Source organism: Myotis brandtii, unplaced genomic scaffold (genome assembly GCF_000412655.1).
Source record: "Myotis brandtii unplaced genomic scaffold, ASM41265v1 scaffold324, whole genome shotgun sequence".
NCBI classification, from domain to species: Eukaryota; Metazoa; Chordata; class Mammalia; order Chiroptera; family Vespertilionidae; genus Myotis; species Myotis brandtii.
The window spans coordinates 3,143,766-3,160,233 of NW_005362439.1; the positions used below are offsets into that span (position 1 = coordinate 3,143,766).

The 16,468-nt window shown below is 38.9% G+C and overlaps 1 protein-coding gene across 4 annotated transcripts in view; it reads right to left on the minus strand.

Annotated features, from left to right (window-relative positions):
* Positions 1 to 16,468, minus strand: part of CKAP5 (cytoskeleton associated protein 5) — a 116,478-nt gene that overhangs the window by 50,275 nt on the left and 49,735 nt on the right. For all 4 annotated transcript variants that reach the window (XM_005870798.2, XM_005870795.2, XM_005870797.2 and 1 more), the window contains exons 6-13: positions 15,925 to 16,057; positions 15,605 to 15,705; positions 12,640 to 12,753; positions 9,081 to 9,185; positions 6,353 to 6,442; positions 6,081 to 6,245; positions 5,415 to 5,543; positions 4,593 to 4,775 (exon numbers count right to left, since the gene is read on the minus strand). In XM_005870798.2, coding sequence (XP_005870860.1) covers positions 4,593 to 4,775; positions 5,415 to 5,543; positions 6,081 to 6,245; positions 6,353 to 6,442; positions 9,081 to 9,185; positions 12,640 to 12,753; positions 15,605 to 15,705; positions 15,925 to 16,057 — 1,020 coding nt within the window. The remainder of the gene's footprint in view (positions 1 to 4,592; positions 4,776 to 5,414; positions 5,544 to 6,080; positions 6,246 to 6,352; positions 6,443 to 9,080; positions 9,186 to 12,639; positions 12,754 to 15,604; positions 15,706 to 15,924; positions 16,058 to 16,468) is intronic.

Sequence of the window (16,468 nt, forward strand, 5' to 3'; positions counted from 1 at the left end):
CATTTGATGCCTCTAAATCTTTCCTATAATAGTAAAGGACAATTTTTAACATATCATTTACTCAATACTTAATCACAGGGTACCCCACTTACAACCAAATGAGTGCTCTAGTTATGTTGAAGATGGCCATCTCACCGAATCTTACTGTCTTAGTTTTTCAGTTGACTTGCTTGGTTTTCCAAGTATATGATCACATAACTAAAAAAATGATAATTTTGCCTTTTCCTTCCTCATATTAACACCTCTACTTTATTCTTTTGTCTAATTGTAGGGCATTATTTAACAATAATGGTACAAGCAGGGATTTATTGTTTTATTTCCCATTTTAATAAGAATACTTCTAGTATTCATCATTATTAAGCATAATACTGACTTTTGTTTCTTTTTTTATTTCTGTCATTGATTGTTGTTTTGCTTTGTTTTATACAGTTTATTTTGTTTATTTATTTATTTATAATCCTCTTGCAAGGATATTTTTCCATTCACCTTTAGGGAGAGGGAAAGACAGAGAGAGAAATATCGATGTGAGAGAGATACATTGACTGGTTGCCTCCTGGACGCACCCGGGCCGAGGAGGAACCTACAACCGAGGTATGTGCCCTTGATCAGACTCGAACCTGGAACCTTTCGGTTCACAGGCCAACGCTCTATCCACTGGGTCAAACCAGCCAGGACAATACTGACTTTTGGTTTGCTATGTCTACTGCTGAGTGTGTATGCATGTGTGTGTGTGTGTGTGTGTGTGTGTGTGTGTGTGTGTGTGTGGTGTCTCCACAAAATGTATACACACACTTTGAATGATTATAAAGGCAGTGTTTAATTAAAATACATTTCATTTTCAAAAGTGAGCTATCAGGTGTTAAAGTGTGTATACATTTTTGGGAGACACCCTGTATGTATGTATGTGATAATAAAGTTATGTCAAAGTATTCATCCATTTCTATGTGGTTAAGAGTTTTATCAAAAAGATATGTTAAAATTTACTATATTCCTTTTAAGTGTCTAAAATTAGCTTTCTTTTTTCTAAAATGTATTTTTTTAAAAAAATATATTTTATTGATTTTTTACAGAGAGGAAGGGAGAGAGATAGAGAGTTAGAAACATCGACAAGAGAGAAACATCGATCAGCTGCCTCCTGCACGCCCCCCGCCGGGGATGTGCCCGCAACCAAGGTACATGCCCTTGACCGGAATCGAACCCGGGACCCCCCAGTCACAGGCTGACGCTCTATTCACTGAGCCAAACCGGTTAGGACTAAAATGTATTTCTTGATTTTAGAGAGAGAGAGAAACATCAATTCATTATTCCACTTACTTATGCATTCCTTGGATGACTCTTGTATGTGCCCTGACCAAGGATCAAACCTATAACCTTGGTGTACTGGGACGATGCTCTAACCAACTGAGCTACCCAGCCAGGGCTGAAATTAGATTTCTTGTCATCTATAAATTCAGTAAATTTTCTAAAATTAATATTGAACCATTCTTGAACTCTGGAATAAACTTCAATTGGTCATACTTTCTACTGTACCCACTGAATTCTATCTGTGAATATTCTACTTAAATATCTTTTTAAAAAATTGTTTCCATAACTGAATTATGTTTTTTTTTCTTTATTAAGGTATTACATATGCGTCCTTATCCTCCCATTGCCCCCCAACCCCCCACTCATCCCCTCCCCCCCCTGGTGTCTGTGTCCATTGGTTAGGCTTATATGCATGCATACAAGTCCTTTGGTTGATCTTTCCCCTTTACCCCCACCCCCAAATATCTTGATTTAAACTTATTTCACGTATTTTGAAAGATCATGAGAAAATAGCAGTTTATCATAAAGTACAAAGCCAATTATCACAAGGCAGTAACATTAATAGGGCAACAAACATTATTATTCACATCATTCCTTCTACTTATTATGGGTATTTGTTAAGCATGCTAAAAAGAAAAGATAAAAATGACAGATGATCAGATTAGCCTTCATCGCTCTAGCTGATTTTGCTCAGTGGATAGAGCGTCAGCCTGTGGACTGAAAGGTCCTGGGTTTGATTTCAACATTAAGGTCAGGCTCGATCCCCAGTAGGGGGCATGTAGGAGGCAGCCAATGAATGATTCTCTCTTGTCATTGATGTTTCTATCTCTCTCCCTCTCCATTCCTTTCTAAAAGCAATAAAAATACATTTTTAAAAAATTGGTCTTTAGCATCAATCCCTGTTCTGAAATTAACTAGCGGCCCCATGCATGAAATTCGTGCACAGAGGGGTGGCGGGGGGGTGTTTGTCCCTCAGCCCGGCCTGCACCCTCTCCAATCTGGGACCCCTCGGGGATGTCCAACTGCCAGTTTAGGCCCAATCCCACAGTCGGACATCCCTCTCACAATCCGGGACCACTGGCTCCTATCTGCTTGCCTGCCTGCCTGCCTGCTTAATTGCTCCTAACCACTTCTGCCTGCCAGCCTGATCGCCCCCTAACTGCTTCCCTGCGGCCTGATCGACACCTAAATGCTCCCCTGCCAGCGTGATCACCCCCAACTGCCCTCCCCTACTGGCCCGATCACCCCCAACTGCCCTCCCCTGCTGGCCTGATCGCCCACAACTGCCCTCCCCTGCCAGCCTGATTGCCCCCAATTGCCCTCCCCTGCTGGCCTGATCACCCACAACTGCCCTCCCCTGTCGCGACCCGCCTCCTGCTCAGGGACCGGCATCCTCCGTGCAGCGAGGAGCCGTGGGACCCCCAGGCCTCACTGCACGGAGCAGCTGCCGGGCCCCACCTCCACTGTGCGCGTGCGGCCATCTTTGTGGCGGCCATCTTGTGACGATGTTGCACGTGAGGGCATGAGGACCACCTAGGCTTTTATTAGTATAGATGTTATCTTGAACACAGTCTAAGCTTTTAAGGTATAATTAGCAAAACTAAGATGCCGGTTTTTAATTAAATGGAAATGGCTACTATTTGCTGATTTACTAATAGCGGTATGGTTTTGTTGGTTTATAATAACAACCCATAATGAGAGATTTGTTTTCTAACTCTAAAAATAGAAAATTCTATACTCTTTGATTAATTAGAGTATGTCTTTTGGATCCTTTCATATAATTGCACTCTCTGTATCAAAAGGTACCTCGATTAATAAATCTACTTCTGTTCTTTTTTTTTAACAGACATATATATATTTATGGCTTAGTAGACTTACTGGCTGATACTGTCCTACTTGTTTTTTCAACAGAGGAATTGAAGCAGGTTGCCACCTCTCCCATTTTTCTTTTTTTTTAAAGAATTCCTCATAAAAGAAAGCCAGCTAGCATGGAAGGGTTCAGCAAGATAAGAAAAGGACTCAGGTGTCCAGGTCATTTTCGAGTGGCAGGAGATGGTGAGAAAGGAGAAAATAGCTGCCAATGCCCTGAACTAGAATGCTGAAGCATAATATGAAGGGAAGTACACAGACTCTGTAGCTAGAGATACCTGGTTCAAGTCCCAGTTCTCCAACTCTGGTCATTCAATAAATACATCTGAGTTCCTGTTATGGATAGGAGAATCAAGCACTAACAAGATCTGTAACCTTGAAAGTTTACAATATGGTGTGGGGAGACATAATAAACAAACAAGTGAACAATAAAAATATCAGAATGTCAGAATGAGCACTAGCTGGTTTGGCTCAGTGGACAGACTGAAGGGTTCTGGGTTCCATTCCGGTCAAGGGCATGTATCTGGGTTGCAGGCTCAATAACTGGCCATGGTCAGGGTGTGTGTGGGAGGAAACCAATCGATGTTTCTCTCTCTGTCCTTCCTCCTTCCTTCTTCTCTCTCTCTCTCTCTCTCTCTCTCTCTCTCAAAAACAAACAAACAAACAAAATCACTGGGAAAATATCCTCAGGTGAGGATTAACAAAACAAAACAAAAAAAAATCAGAACAAATTGTAAGAGTCAGTGCAGTACACTAAACCTTGCTGAGCCTGTTTCCTTTTCTGGAAAAACAGGGTTCACAAAACATTTATCTCAAGGGTTGTTATGATTAAATGAGATTATGTAAGTAAAATGCTTCACCAAGTGATGCTCACCAAGTCAGTTTTCTTCCCCCAACTTCATGCTGGGGTTCAGAGTGGGGAAAGAGAATCAAACTTTTTGCATATGCAGTAGATAACTTGATGCTCAAGAGAGTCCACAGGACGAGTGTTTGCTAAAGGAAAGCCACTTATGCACTTTCCCCTCTTCCACACTGTACAAAGGTAACAAGACCTGGACTGGTATGGAGACTCAGTGATGCAATTCAGCAGCGTTTTTAGCAAAATGACAAAGGTGATGTTATTAATGTTAAGTGCCTTGCCACATTTTATTTCATTACTTAATAATACTTTCTGATCCCTTAAAATGCACTCCTGTACTTCCGTTACCATTTTTATCTCTATTAAAATTTCAAAGAACCAAATGTATTGTTGGAACACACTGTCATCATAAACAGATGTTCTGCTATATTTTGAATGTGGTAATGAGTTCATTTCTCAAATGAAATCATATTGGAAGGACCACTATTAACGTAAGATTGAGACCCTACCTTATATAAATTCTAATTTTTAAACTATATTTTCGAAGTCATCTATTAACCTTAGTAGCAGGTGCCTTTTTTAAAGGTCCGGGTTTGGGTACTGAAATATCCTTTGTGTCCTTATCTCCTGCGGCTCCTGAAGAAGCAGTCCTTCCAGGAACAGGCTTGAATTCCTTCTTTTCAGCTGCCAATCCAGCTTTCTTACCATGCACCAGCTCTACTTTCTCTGAACATTCTTTGATCTGGAGAATGAAATGGAGATGAACATCATTAAGCCCAACTTTGAACACCATCACTATTTTATTACTTAATAGATCATTTAAACTAGCAGTCGCCAGCCTTTCGGACATCACGGACCACCAGTTGGCAACTGCTGCTCCAAAGGTTTCCTTAAACCAGTGGTCGCCAACCTTTTGGACCTCACGGACCACCTGGCGACTGCTGATTTAAACCACAACTATATGAGAATTTAGAGAGAAAAGTTTCCTTTTCAACAAGGATAAATTATCCAAACTTTCTTATATTTTATTTCTATACAAATTAGAATTACAATAACCACATTTTAAATAGAAGATATTCATATTTAGAAAGGTAATTTTCCAGATATTAGAATAAACTTATTTTAAAACAGTGTTTTCACCTTTATAGATTATGGTTACTCAGATTTATTTCTGTTATAATTTGGAAGATGTTTCTACTAATATGATCACTGTAACTTGAGATAAAATTTAAATCTCCAAAAGCTATACCTTCAAACTCTAGGTGTGAACCACCAGTAATGATGAAATAAATTTCATGAGTTGATATCAGTTTTGTCTTAATAAAACAGAACAGACAAATGCACTATTGTCCAATTTCATTATAATCTATTACTAACTTACCCTGTCAAGCTTAAGTTTGTCCACATCAACTAAGAATGGGTTTACTGCTTTCTCACCAACCACCTTCAAAGCGGTACCCAACGCTTCAAATGCAGCATCTCTGACTTCAGGAGCAGAATCATTGATGTGCTATAGTCCGGAAGTAAACAACATTATCTCAATACAAGGTAATTTAAGTATTACTGATTTTAAGTCAGAATAATGGTTGTTTGATAAAAAATTTGCCTTTTACAATTCGCTGAAGCTAAATATTGCTTTCCTTTTGTCAATTAACAGTTACTCTTTCACAAATTCTTTTTTGCTTAAGGAAACCTCTGATAATCCATTCAGCATGTAAGTGCCTCCTTCTCCTCCCACCCTCTGTCTTAAGTGCCTCGCATTCAAATGACCTTCAAATAATCCAAGCTGTATGCCTGTGCTTGGCCAGATCCAGCTGAATGCCAGTAAATGGGCCAAATAAGGAACAAAATGTTTAGCAATTAGAACTATAAAGCTAACTTGTATTTAAAGAATACGAACATAACAATACAAGAATTTAGATTCAGTTTCCAAAGCTTCTCAGAAGACTATAATCAACAGTCTGAAAGCCAGTCACTGTACATAATTAGTAGGGGAAAAAATCTTCCCTAGATATAAAATATTCCCCCAATTTCAAAGAGTCTATACCTTAAGTAGACCAGCACAAAAGGGCTTTAGCAAGCTCTTAGGCAGGGTGGAAGCAGTGCAGTGGCGGAAGCTTCTTGCAATAAAAAGTGATGTTTGCTGCTTGATGGTTGGATTTTTATTATCCATTACTGCTAAGACATCCTCACTGATGTTCTGTAGTGTGGTCTTTAGAAATAAAATGTGGTCAATGAGCTTTTCTCAACTGCAAAGAACAATCAAAATATCGCATTAACAAAATTTACTTTAGACAAAAGCGCATGTTGTGAGCTTACAGTAAGGAAGATTGCGTCAATTGCCTCCTGCAGGGCTTGTACTACTTGAGGCTTCTTCTCTTTGAATTTCTCCAAAATGGTTGGCACAACCTATAAAAATGAACAGCTAGAATATTATCTGGCAACAAAAAGAAATGATGTATTGATACATACTATAACATGGATGAACCTTGAAAACATTATGCTAAATCAAAGAAGCCAGTCACAAAGGATCACATATGTATGATTCCATTTATATGAAATGCCAATTCCATAGAGACAGAAAGTAGATTAGGGTCTGGGAGTAGGGAAGAATGGGAAGTGACAGATAATGGGCATAGGGTTTCTTTTTGGGGTCATAAAAACCCTAAAGACTCCATCAAAAAACTATTAGACTTAATAAAAGAATTCGGCAATGTAGCAGGATACAGAATTAATGCCAAGAAATCTATGGCATTTCTATACACCAATAGTGAACTTGCAGAAAGAGAGACTAAAAAAGCAATCCCATTTACCATCTCACCAAAAAAATTAAGCTACCTAGGAATAAACTTAACTAAAGAGGTAAAACTTTTTGGGGTCATAAAAATGTTGTGGCATATGCCCTGACCAGGAATTGAACCGTGACCTCCTGAGCCACACGATGCTCAACCCCTGAGCCACACGGGCCAAGACCAACTATAATTTAGTAAATTGAAATGTATTTTAAAAATTGTTTTCTAGCTTGAATACTTATCCCTAATAAAAAAGTATAAAATATTCTAATAAGCAACATAAAAATGACAAAAAGCTCATTAATACACTGATAGCATATTCACATAGATATTATACAATATGCATTGATTGCTATAAAAATATTAATTATAATTTTACTTCAATATATGATTTATGTGACTAAGGCTTTTTTGGACCTTATTTTTATTTCCCTGGTAACAAGCTAGTCATGATTTATTTTTATTTGGTACTATCATTTTTCTCAGTTAAGTTCTCTGAAATTATTTTTAATTCTATGAGTAAATGAGCTTCAAATACCATAACTGTGAGAGGTTAGATATTAACTTCACGATATAAAACTGACACGTGGTATGGACTATTAGGAGACTCTTAAGTTCATCTAGGGCAGTGGTCAGCAAACTAATTAGTCAACAGAGCCAAATATCAACAGTACAACGATTGAAATTTCTTTTGAGAGCCAAATTTTTTAAACTTAAACTATATAGGTAGGTACATTGTTATTAACTTAATTAGGGTACTCCTAAGGCTTAGGAAGAGCCACACTCAAGGGGCCAAAGAGCCGCATGTGGCTCGCGAGCCGCAGTTTGCTGACCACGGATCTAGGGAATCAAATGGTAAGTGGCTAGCAAGTAAAACCTAACTGAATCTCCTAATAGTCCATTTTCAGATGCTGGAGCATTCTAAGTAATTCAGACCAGATTTAGAGGCCAACTGACAGATGTCACAGTTAAATATCTCAATTTACTAAAGCTGTTATCAAATGTGATTGTTTTCAAATTTATACAAAGAAAATAGTATATTCAACAAATGTCTTCAGTCAGATTTCTTAGAATAAAGAAAACTGATATATCACCAACAGTGTAACCTATGTAAAATGTCTCAGGTATATGAGTAAATTATTTTTTAAATAGGAAAACACTATAAAATATATCTTATATATTAATTTCACTTCTGGTTTTATATGGCCTTTCCTACTCTCATTTTTGCTCTGTCCTGGTTATCCTAAGTTTTATTTCATCCTGTTATACTATATATAATGTTATAAGAACAGAGCAAGGTATCCTATATAGTAAAAGCCTAATATGCTAATTGTCCGGTTGTCCCTTCAACCAAAGTGTAATATGCTAATAATATGCTAAAGCTGCCCAACCACATGCTAATAATATGCTAAGGCTGCACCACCCACCAGGGGCAGACAGTTGACTGGTCGACTAGTTGCTATGATGTGCACTGACCACCAGGGGGCAGATGTTTCGACTGGTAGATTAGCTTGCTGCAAGGGACTGAGTGAGATGGGCCGGACGCACCCTGGAGCCCTCCCATGGTCCTCCCCAGCTGGCTAACCTCCCGCTTCCTTCCCCGACACAATCGTACACTGGTGGGGTCCCTCAGCCTGGCCTGCACCCTCTTGCAATCATCCCTCAGGGGATGTCAGAGAGCCGGTTTTGGGCCGTTCCCGCAGGCCAAGCCGAGGGACCCCGCTGGTACACCAGGCCTCTAGTTAATAAATAATAAGCAAATCGACTCAACTAAGTACTTTAGGCCAAGTGCCTGATTTTCTACATAAAGCTAATGAATTTAGTTATAACTGACATCTTCATTGAAATGTTATGAGGAGTTATGCTCAATATTAATAAAACATAGTGAGAAATTTATATTACCCAATCTATAAAGATCTATGCTGAAGAGCTGTTTTAAAGCATAGAGCAAACTAGTCTGACATTCTTGATAATATTGTTGATTTGTACTTAAAAATAAATGTTAACTTCCCTGACTGGTTTGGCTCAGTGGATAGAGCGTCAGCCTGCGGACTCAAGGGTCCCAGGTTTGATTCCGGTCAAGGGCATGTACCTTGGTTGCAGGCACGTCCCCACTTGGGGGGGTGCAGGAGGCAGCTGATCGATGCTTCTCTCTCATTGATGTTTCTAACTCTCTATCCCTCTCCCTTCCTCTCTGTAAAAAAAAAATCAATAAAATATATTTTTTAAAAAATAACAAAATAAATGTTACTTACGTGTCCTGCATATTGTCCAAATTTCTTCCTTAGCCCAACAGCCAGGCCAGTAAGACATTTTGCTGCCAAAGCCACCAACATGACATTGGTGTCCTTTCCAACTACCTACAGGGAAAAAAAGAAAACAACAACAACCAGTCACAACCCTGTAGAAGAGAACTGAAAACTTTCTCTTAAAAGAACTCTAAAAGCTACTATGTTAATAGCCAATTAAGTTTCCTACAAATGAGGAGATTCTTCTTTAACAGTATCAAATTTGGGAGCTTCCCTTCAGTATGTTTAGACTCTATCTTGAAGTTTTATTAATAAAATATATATAAAACCTCAACTTCCAATCACTAACTCTCCATTAGTGATAGTCTGGGCTGTCAGAGTTGCACACTGTAGAGGAGGAGACTCTGATAATGGAAGAGAAGCTGGAAGCCGCTGACTTTGCTTTGGGGCAGGGAAAGCTAAGGCAATGTTTTTCTAAAAGACCCCACAGAGCAGCAGCTTTCAACATGTATACCCCAGGAGCACAGGTAGAAACTGCTGTAGGTACCATCAAGAAGTCCATGCAGACTCCAAATTACAAACACCATTGCAACCATTCCTCTGAGGGATTTTCTGGCTTTGCAGTTACCAGTTTAGTTACCTAATGATATCAAGTTTATATTTAGAGCCTCTTTGCAGAGTTTCCTCCAGCACTCTTCATACTACCACACTCCTGTATTACACCCCACAGAGCCTAGCACTTACCAAAACTCACAGGTAGTTGCTGTGTCTGTGTCACTTTAGCAAGACAGTGACTATGCCTGGGTTCCTTCCTGCTAAAATTTTACTGTTGGTATACTGCCCAAGTCAATTGGTATTAAAAAGCTGCTTTTAAGTGCCCCAAACCCTTGTTTTTTTCTCAAGTAGAAGTAATGCTTTCATTTCACTATAGATTTTATTTTATTTTAAAAGCTAGAGGCCCAGTGCACGGATTCGTGCACCAGTGGGGGCCCTCAGCCTGGCCTGCACCCTCTTGCAATTCGAGACCCCTCAGGGGATGTAGGACTGCCGGTTTCAGCCTGATCCCCCAAACTGGCAGTCCCGACATCCTCCGAGGGATGTAGTAGTGGGAAGCAGCAGGTGGCCAAGGAGGAGCCTGAGCTGGGTGCTGCACCACTCCCGCTCATCCTGGCCCTGCTGCCGCCGCCACCGCTCAGTAGCGCTGCTGCGGAGGCTTGTGACGCCACAACTGTGTTTGCCAGCCATGAGCCCAGCATCTGCCCCCTGGTGGTCAGTGCATGTCATTGTGTCATAGGCTTTTAAATAGATAGTAGAGGCCCAGTGCGTGAAATCGTGCAGGACCCAGACCCGCTGCACCGTGAGACCCATCAATGGACCTCCTGGTGACTGGTTGTTTGGTCATTATGGTCACTGGCCTTTTATAATATAGATGTTTTATTAATTTTAGAGAGAGAGGAAGGGAAAGGGACAGAGGGATAGAAACGTTGATCAGCTGCCTCCTGCACGCCCCCCCACTGGGGATCAAGCCTGCAACCTGGGCATGTGCCATGACCGGGAATCACACCAGTGACCTCTTGGTTAATTGGTAGGTGTTCAATTACTGAGCCACACTGGCTGGGCTACTCTGGATTTCATAATTCCTAAGATTTGGTATTCTGTAAGCAGAACGCTTCATTCCAAATTCCCCAAATTAACCAATCAGTAATGCATAACATGCAAGGAAGTTCTAATTGGCACCTATATGTAAATCCCTAAGTGCTGAGGAGTAAGGATCATAGAGAGACTAACATTTATTAAGAATGAATTAGATGATAATTTTATAGGTGCTATAATCCTATTTCATTTAATACTCATCCAAACTCTATAAAGCAAGTACTATTATTATCTCAATTTTGTAGATCTCAAAAATTATGTAGACATTAACTTGCTCAAGGTCACAGAGCTAGCAAATGGTGGTTCAAACTTAGGTCTGTTTTTACACTAGAGCTCTTGCTTTCTTACCCACAGCACTTTCCTGGTCATTCATAGACAAGCACAGAGCTACAAAAAATCTGAGCTGCCTGATGTGCACATTCTCAGCTGAGACTGAACAAAACAACACTACTTTCTTCTTTCACACAGGAAACAAGTATCTTTTTTGTGATCTATTTAGTGTCATGTTTTGGGGGGGGGTTTTGTGTGCATTTTATTTATTATTTTTAAAATATATATATTTTATTGATTTTTTACAGAGAGGAAGGGAGAGGGATAGAGAGTTAGAAACATCGATGAGAGAGAACATCGATCAGCTGCCTCCTGCACACCCCCTACTAAGGATTGAGCCCGCAGCAACCAAGGCAGCAACCAAGGTACATGCCCTTGACCGGAATCAAACCTGGGATCCTTCAGTCCGCAGGCCAACGCTCTATCCACTGAGCCAAACCGGTTAGGGCTCATTTTGGTGCTTTTTAAAAATGTGCTTTCACTATTTAAAATGACCCTCAAGTGTAGTGCTGAAGTTCTGTTCAGCGTTCCTAAGCACAAAAAGGCCATGATGTACCTTACACAGAAATTTTGTGTGTTGGATAAGCTTTGTTCAGGCATGAGTTATAAGGCTGTTGGCTGTGAGTTCAATGTTAATAAATCAATAATATATATTAAATAAGATGTCTTCAAAAAGAATAAAACACGGTTATGTATTGTTTTATGTGTCAGTTGATAAAAATGTTATGAACAAAGGGTTGCAGGATCCTAACCCTGTATTTCCCCGAGAAATAATGGTTCAATATTTGCTAATTCAGCGTTTGTGGTAATTTTATAGAACATAACTACTGGAATAATGAGAATTACTGTACTTAAATTAATATAATTAAAGATTAACCTCCTCCCCCCACCAGTTTAATTCTCTGTAATTTCAGGCTGAGGAAAACAAGCCAAGTTTTCAATCTTGCTATATTCAAGACGAAGTCTTCAGTTTGTTCTTACATTCTATAACCATACCCACGGTGTTTGATCTATACTTTCAGATTTTATGAAAAGCCAGGAGATAAAAAAATATCTATCAGGAGCAATCAACTTGGTTAGACCTAAGCAATATCAATGGAATTATTTTCTAAAAATATTTCCTTCTAATTTAGTACTTGCCTGCTTTATAATTGACCATTATCCTGTGCCTTACTTGCTGATACAATATAGTGTGTCATCATCCGCCAACTATCTAAGAAACAAATTCTTCATATGTAATATCTGTCCTATTAAATGGAGCAAAATAAATAGTTCATCCTACAGAATTATAAAACTGGAATACTTGGGTCTAGGTCAGCAAGACCCTCTCTTTCTTGAGGTGTACATGTTATTAAATAGCATACTTAAAATGATAATAAACAAAGATTGAAAACCAATCCCTCCAAACTAACCTAGAACAATAGTTTTAATCAATCTTTTAAAAATGAATGCTTAGAATTTAAAACCATCAATAGTGTTTCTTAAATAGCAATGTTTTGTGATAAAAAGGATGACAGATAAAGAAAAACACAATGGCCTGGACTGTTGTTGGGACACCAACGTTGAAACTCCTCACATTTACCTTCTTCAAAGCTTTTACTAAATCTGCATAATCGCCTGCTTCCAATTTGGGGTTTTTCACTAGTACTTCTACAGCCTCCAGGGCTTCTTTTCTCTCTTGCCATTTTTTTGCCTCCTGCAAGACACAATATGAGTCATTTGTAGAATAGAAAATATGACAGCAAAATAAAAGTCTATTTCTTTCATGCTACTATTTCAAAGATAAATATTTTCTGTTTTCAGAAACTTCTAAAGCTGGTTAAAAAACAAAATTGCAAACCTGTACAGCTAATCAGAATGTTTTGTTCACATATATAAAATTGTGTTCATATATAAAAAGTATTTTCATATTTCATATTCCTAAGTTCTAAAGTAAGTAAACAGAATAAGATGCCATAGGCTTTTCCTTCTCGTTTTCTAGGTAAATGTTAGTGAGCAGGTATCAAACAGAAAACATTGCTAGAAAGCATTTCTAAAGTTTCCGGCAGTGGCACAATTACAGGAGAAAGGAATTTCCACACTGACAACACTAAAAAGACCAGAAAAGAACAATCACATAACCAAGAACCAAAATTGTTCTAATCTTGAAGATTAGTTTTCTAGGTTGGGAGTAAAATGTTAACCCTCTTGTTTTATGGCCATAAAGGAGAATATGCTCCACTAGAGATCAAGGAATCATTCAATAATTTGAATATGCACTATTTGAAAGAATTGAGGATAGAAAGATGATAAACTAGCCTCCCTAGAGGACATTACCATTCATTTCAATTTATTGAATATTTAGTTGTTAATCAGAAGTTTATAGAATATGAAAGGAGCTGTTAGCAGAGATAGGAAGCTCTTTAGTGAATAACTACAAGGCTTTGGTAACCCAGCAAGAGGTTTTAACCTAGTTTAGGCTGACAAATAGGATCTCTCCTAAAAAAGTGATGCTTAAGGTGAGATCCAGAAGATAAAGAGGCATTATGAGCTGAATGGGGGGAGAAAAATGAATAAGCAGAAAGAACAGCAATGTTAAGTCCTAAAGTTTACAAAGAAAAAAACACACACAAAAAACAAGTGTGGCACATTTGATACTGGGAGAAGTTCCACATGACTGGAGTGTGAAGAGCAATTAAAGGTGTGATTGGAAGGTAAGCAGAGGCCTCAAAGGTACCAGAAATGACCTTAAGGGCCACAGGATGATCTCAGACATCATCTTAAAACTCATGGAAGCCATTAAAGAGTTTTATTGAGGCAATGATATGAGAAGATTTGCATTTTGGTAACTGACACCTCTAATTACATTGTGATATCTGATGGGAAGGAGGAGGCAAGAGGAAAGACAGGAGTCTTCTAAACAGACAACTGTAGCCCTAGCCGGTTTGGTTCAGTGGATATAGCGTCCGCCTGTGGACCAAAGGGTCCCAGGTTCGGTTCCGGTCAAGGGCATGTACCTTGGTTGCTAGCTCCTTCCCGGCTCGGGCCCTGATCAGGGCTCATGCAGGAGGCAACCAATTGATGTTTCTCTCACATTGATGTTTCTTCTCTGTCTTGCCCTCTCTCTTTCCCTCTCCCTAAAAATCAATGGAAAAATATCCTCAGGTGAGGATTAACAAAAAAAAAAAAGAAGAAGAAGAAGAAGACAACTGTAGTACTGCAGCACATTAGGCAAGATATGATGGTGGTTGGCCTAAGACTGTTTCTCAATTGGGGATACTTTTGTCTTTTGGAATACATTTAGCAAAGGCTGGAGACATTTTTTATATCAGGACTTAGGAGATTGGTATTACTTATATCTAGTGGGTGAAGGCCTGAGATGCTGCTAAACAGCCTACAAAGTACAGGAGAGTCCCCAAAATAAAAGAATTATCTGGGGGGGAAATGTCACCAGTGCCAAGGTCAAGAAACTCTAGAGTAACTACTAGACCAGGGGTGGGCAACCCCTGGCATGCGTGCCAAACATGGCACGCCAGTAACTTTTGCTGGCACGCGACACCCTCTCTTATAATCTTCCATTTCCAATTTTTTTTCTTAATATCGACTTTTTTCTTTTTCAGATAAATTCAGTGTAGGTGCATCTTAGATAAATAATTTTACGTAACAAGTTATCTTAAAGGCCATAGACATGGATTGACGAGAGAGGGGAAGAGCAATTTCAATAGTGTCGAAAACGAACTATTGAGGACTTGGAATGTCATTCCAGAAAATTTTTTCTGTTTAAAAAACTTTGCAACAGCATTACTCTCCATGTTTTCATCTACATACGCTTGTGAATCTTTGTTCTCAGTGATGAATTTTGTTAAGTCTCGTAATAGGAGTAGCCTGACGGATGAAAGTAGTAGCTCGTGCATATCTCTGAAGGTCACGAAATATAAACCTGATGTAAAATCTCTGTCATCAGTGATGCAGCAGCAAAAGTCCCACTGATAATATCAAATGGAGTCATAAAGTTTTCTGTCGGACTATCAGTGTACATGTATACATTAAAAAATAAATGTATTTTTCATCATCATATACTGTGTTTTTGTCGCTTGAATGAATTTTATTATTTCTTCAAGGTTCTTCACATACGTACACCTTAAGAGATATCAAGTAGGCGTAACATGTTCTCAAAAAATTAGGGTTGGCACGCAGAAGAATTCTGAGTCAGAGATTTTGCTGGTTTTGGCACGCACTCACAAAAAGGTTGCCCACCCCTGTACTAGACAGTGGGATGAAAATATGGAGATGAATTTGAGAGATATTTAAAGGTAAAACCAGAGAGACAATGAGGAAAAGGCAGACATCAAGAAAGTGTTCTAGTTTTTGGCAAGATGTAAAAAAAAAGTGCAAAAGTAAGTATATACACCAAGTCTATGGGAACAAAGAAGCAGCAACTAATTCACTCTATTAGAGAAGATATAGGGTGGAAGGGTACACCAGGAAATGGCTCAGCAGAGCATTTCTAATCATACTATAGTAACTACTTAAAATGAAATAAATGAAAGAAGTTTACCATTACTTACAATTTTGTCATAAAAGTCTTTGGGAAGTTTGGAAAGAATTTCTACTGCTTCCAAAAGCTCATAAGCATCTATCTGTGGCACCTCATCACCATCATCACCACCTTCCAGGAGAAAAACAACAAAAATGGATGGAATGATTTTATTTCTGTTATCAGTCCTTTCACACCTCTGATGAAATCTTGATATAGAATTATTAGTACTATATGCAACTTATATTTTATTAAATGGCAGTCCTACAAAATATGCCTAGTGAACCTGTTCTTATGGTAGGGCCTGTCCTTGCCAATTTTTATAGAGACAGGTGTTTAAAATGGGCTTACCTCCCTCAGCATCTCCACCAGCAGACTGTTGCTGTTCCAATTTCGCTTGTAATTCTTGCTGGGAACGCAGAAACCGAGTTGGTTTAGGAGCACCTGTTGGCAGTTTGACCCATTCTTCTTCTAGTTCTTTCAACTGTAAATATAATAAAATATTTTAAAAAGATTATCTACGCCCTAACCGGTTTGGCTCAGTGGATAGAGCGTCGGCCTGCGGACTGAAGGGTCCCAGGTTCGATTCCGGCCAAGGGCATGTACCTTGGTTGCTGGCACATACCCAGTAGGGAGTGTGCAGGAGGCAGCTGATCGATGTTTCTCTCTCTCATCCATGTTTCTAACTCTCTATCCCTCTCCCTTCATCTCTGTAAAAAATCAATAAAATATATTTTTTAAAAGAAGATTATCTACATCTCTACCATTAGATAATATACTTAACATTTATATTTACTTATGTAAGAACCTAATTTCTTTTTTAAAAAAATATATATTTTACTGATTTTTTACAGAGAGAAAGGGAGAGGGATAGAGAGTTAGAAACATCGATGAG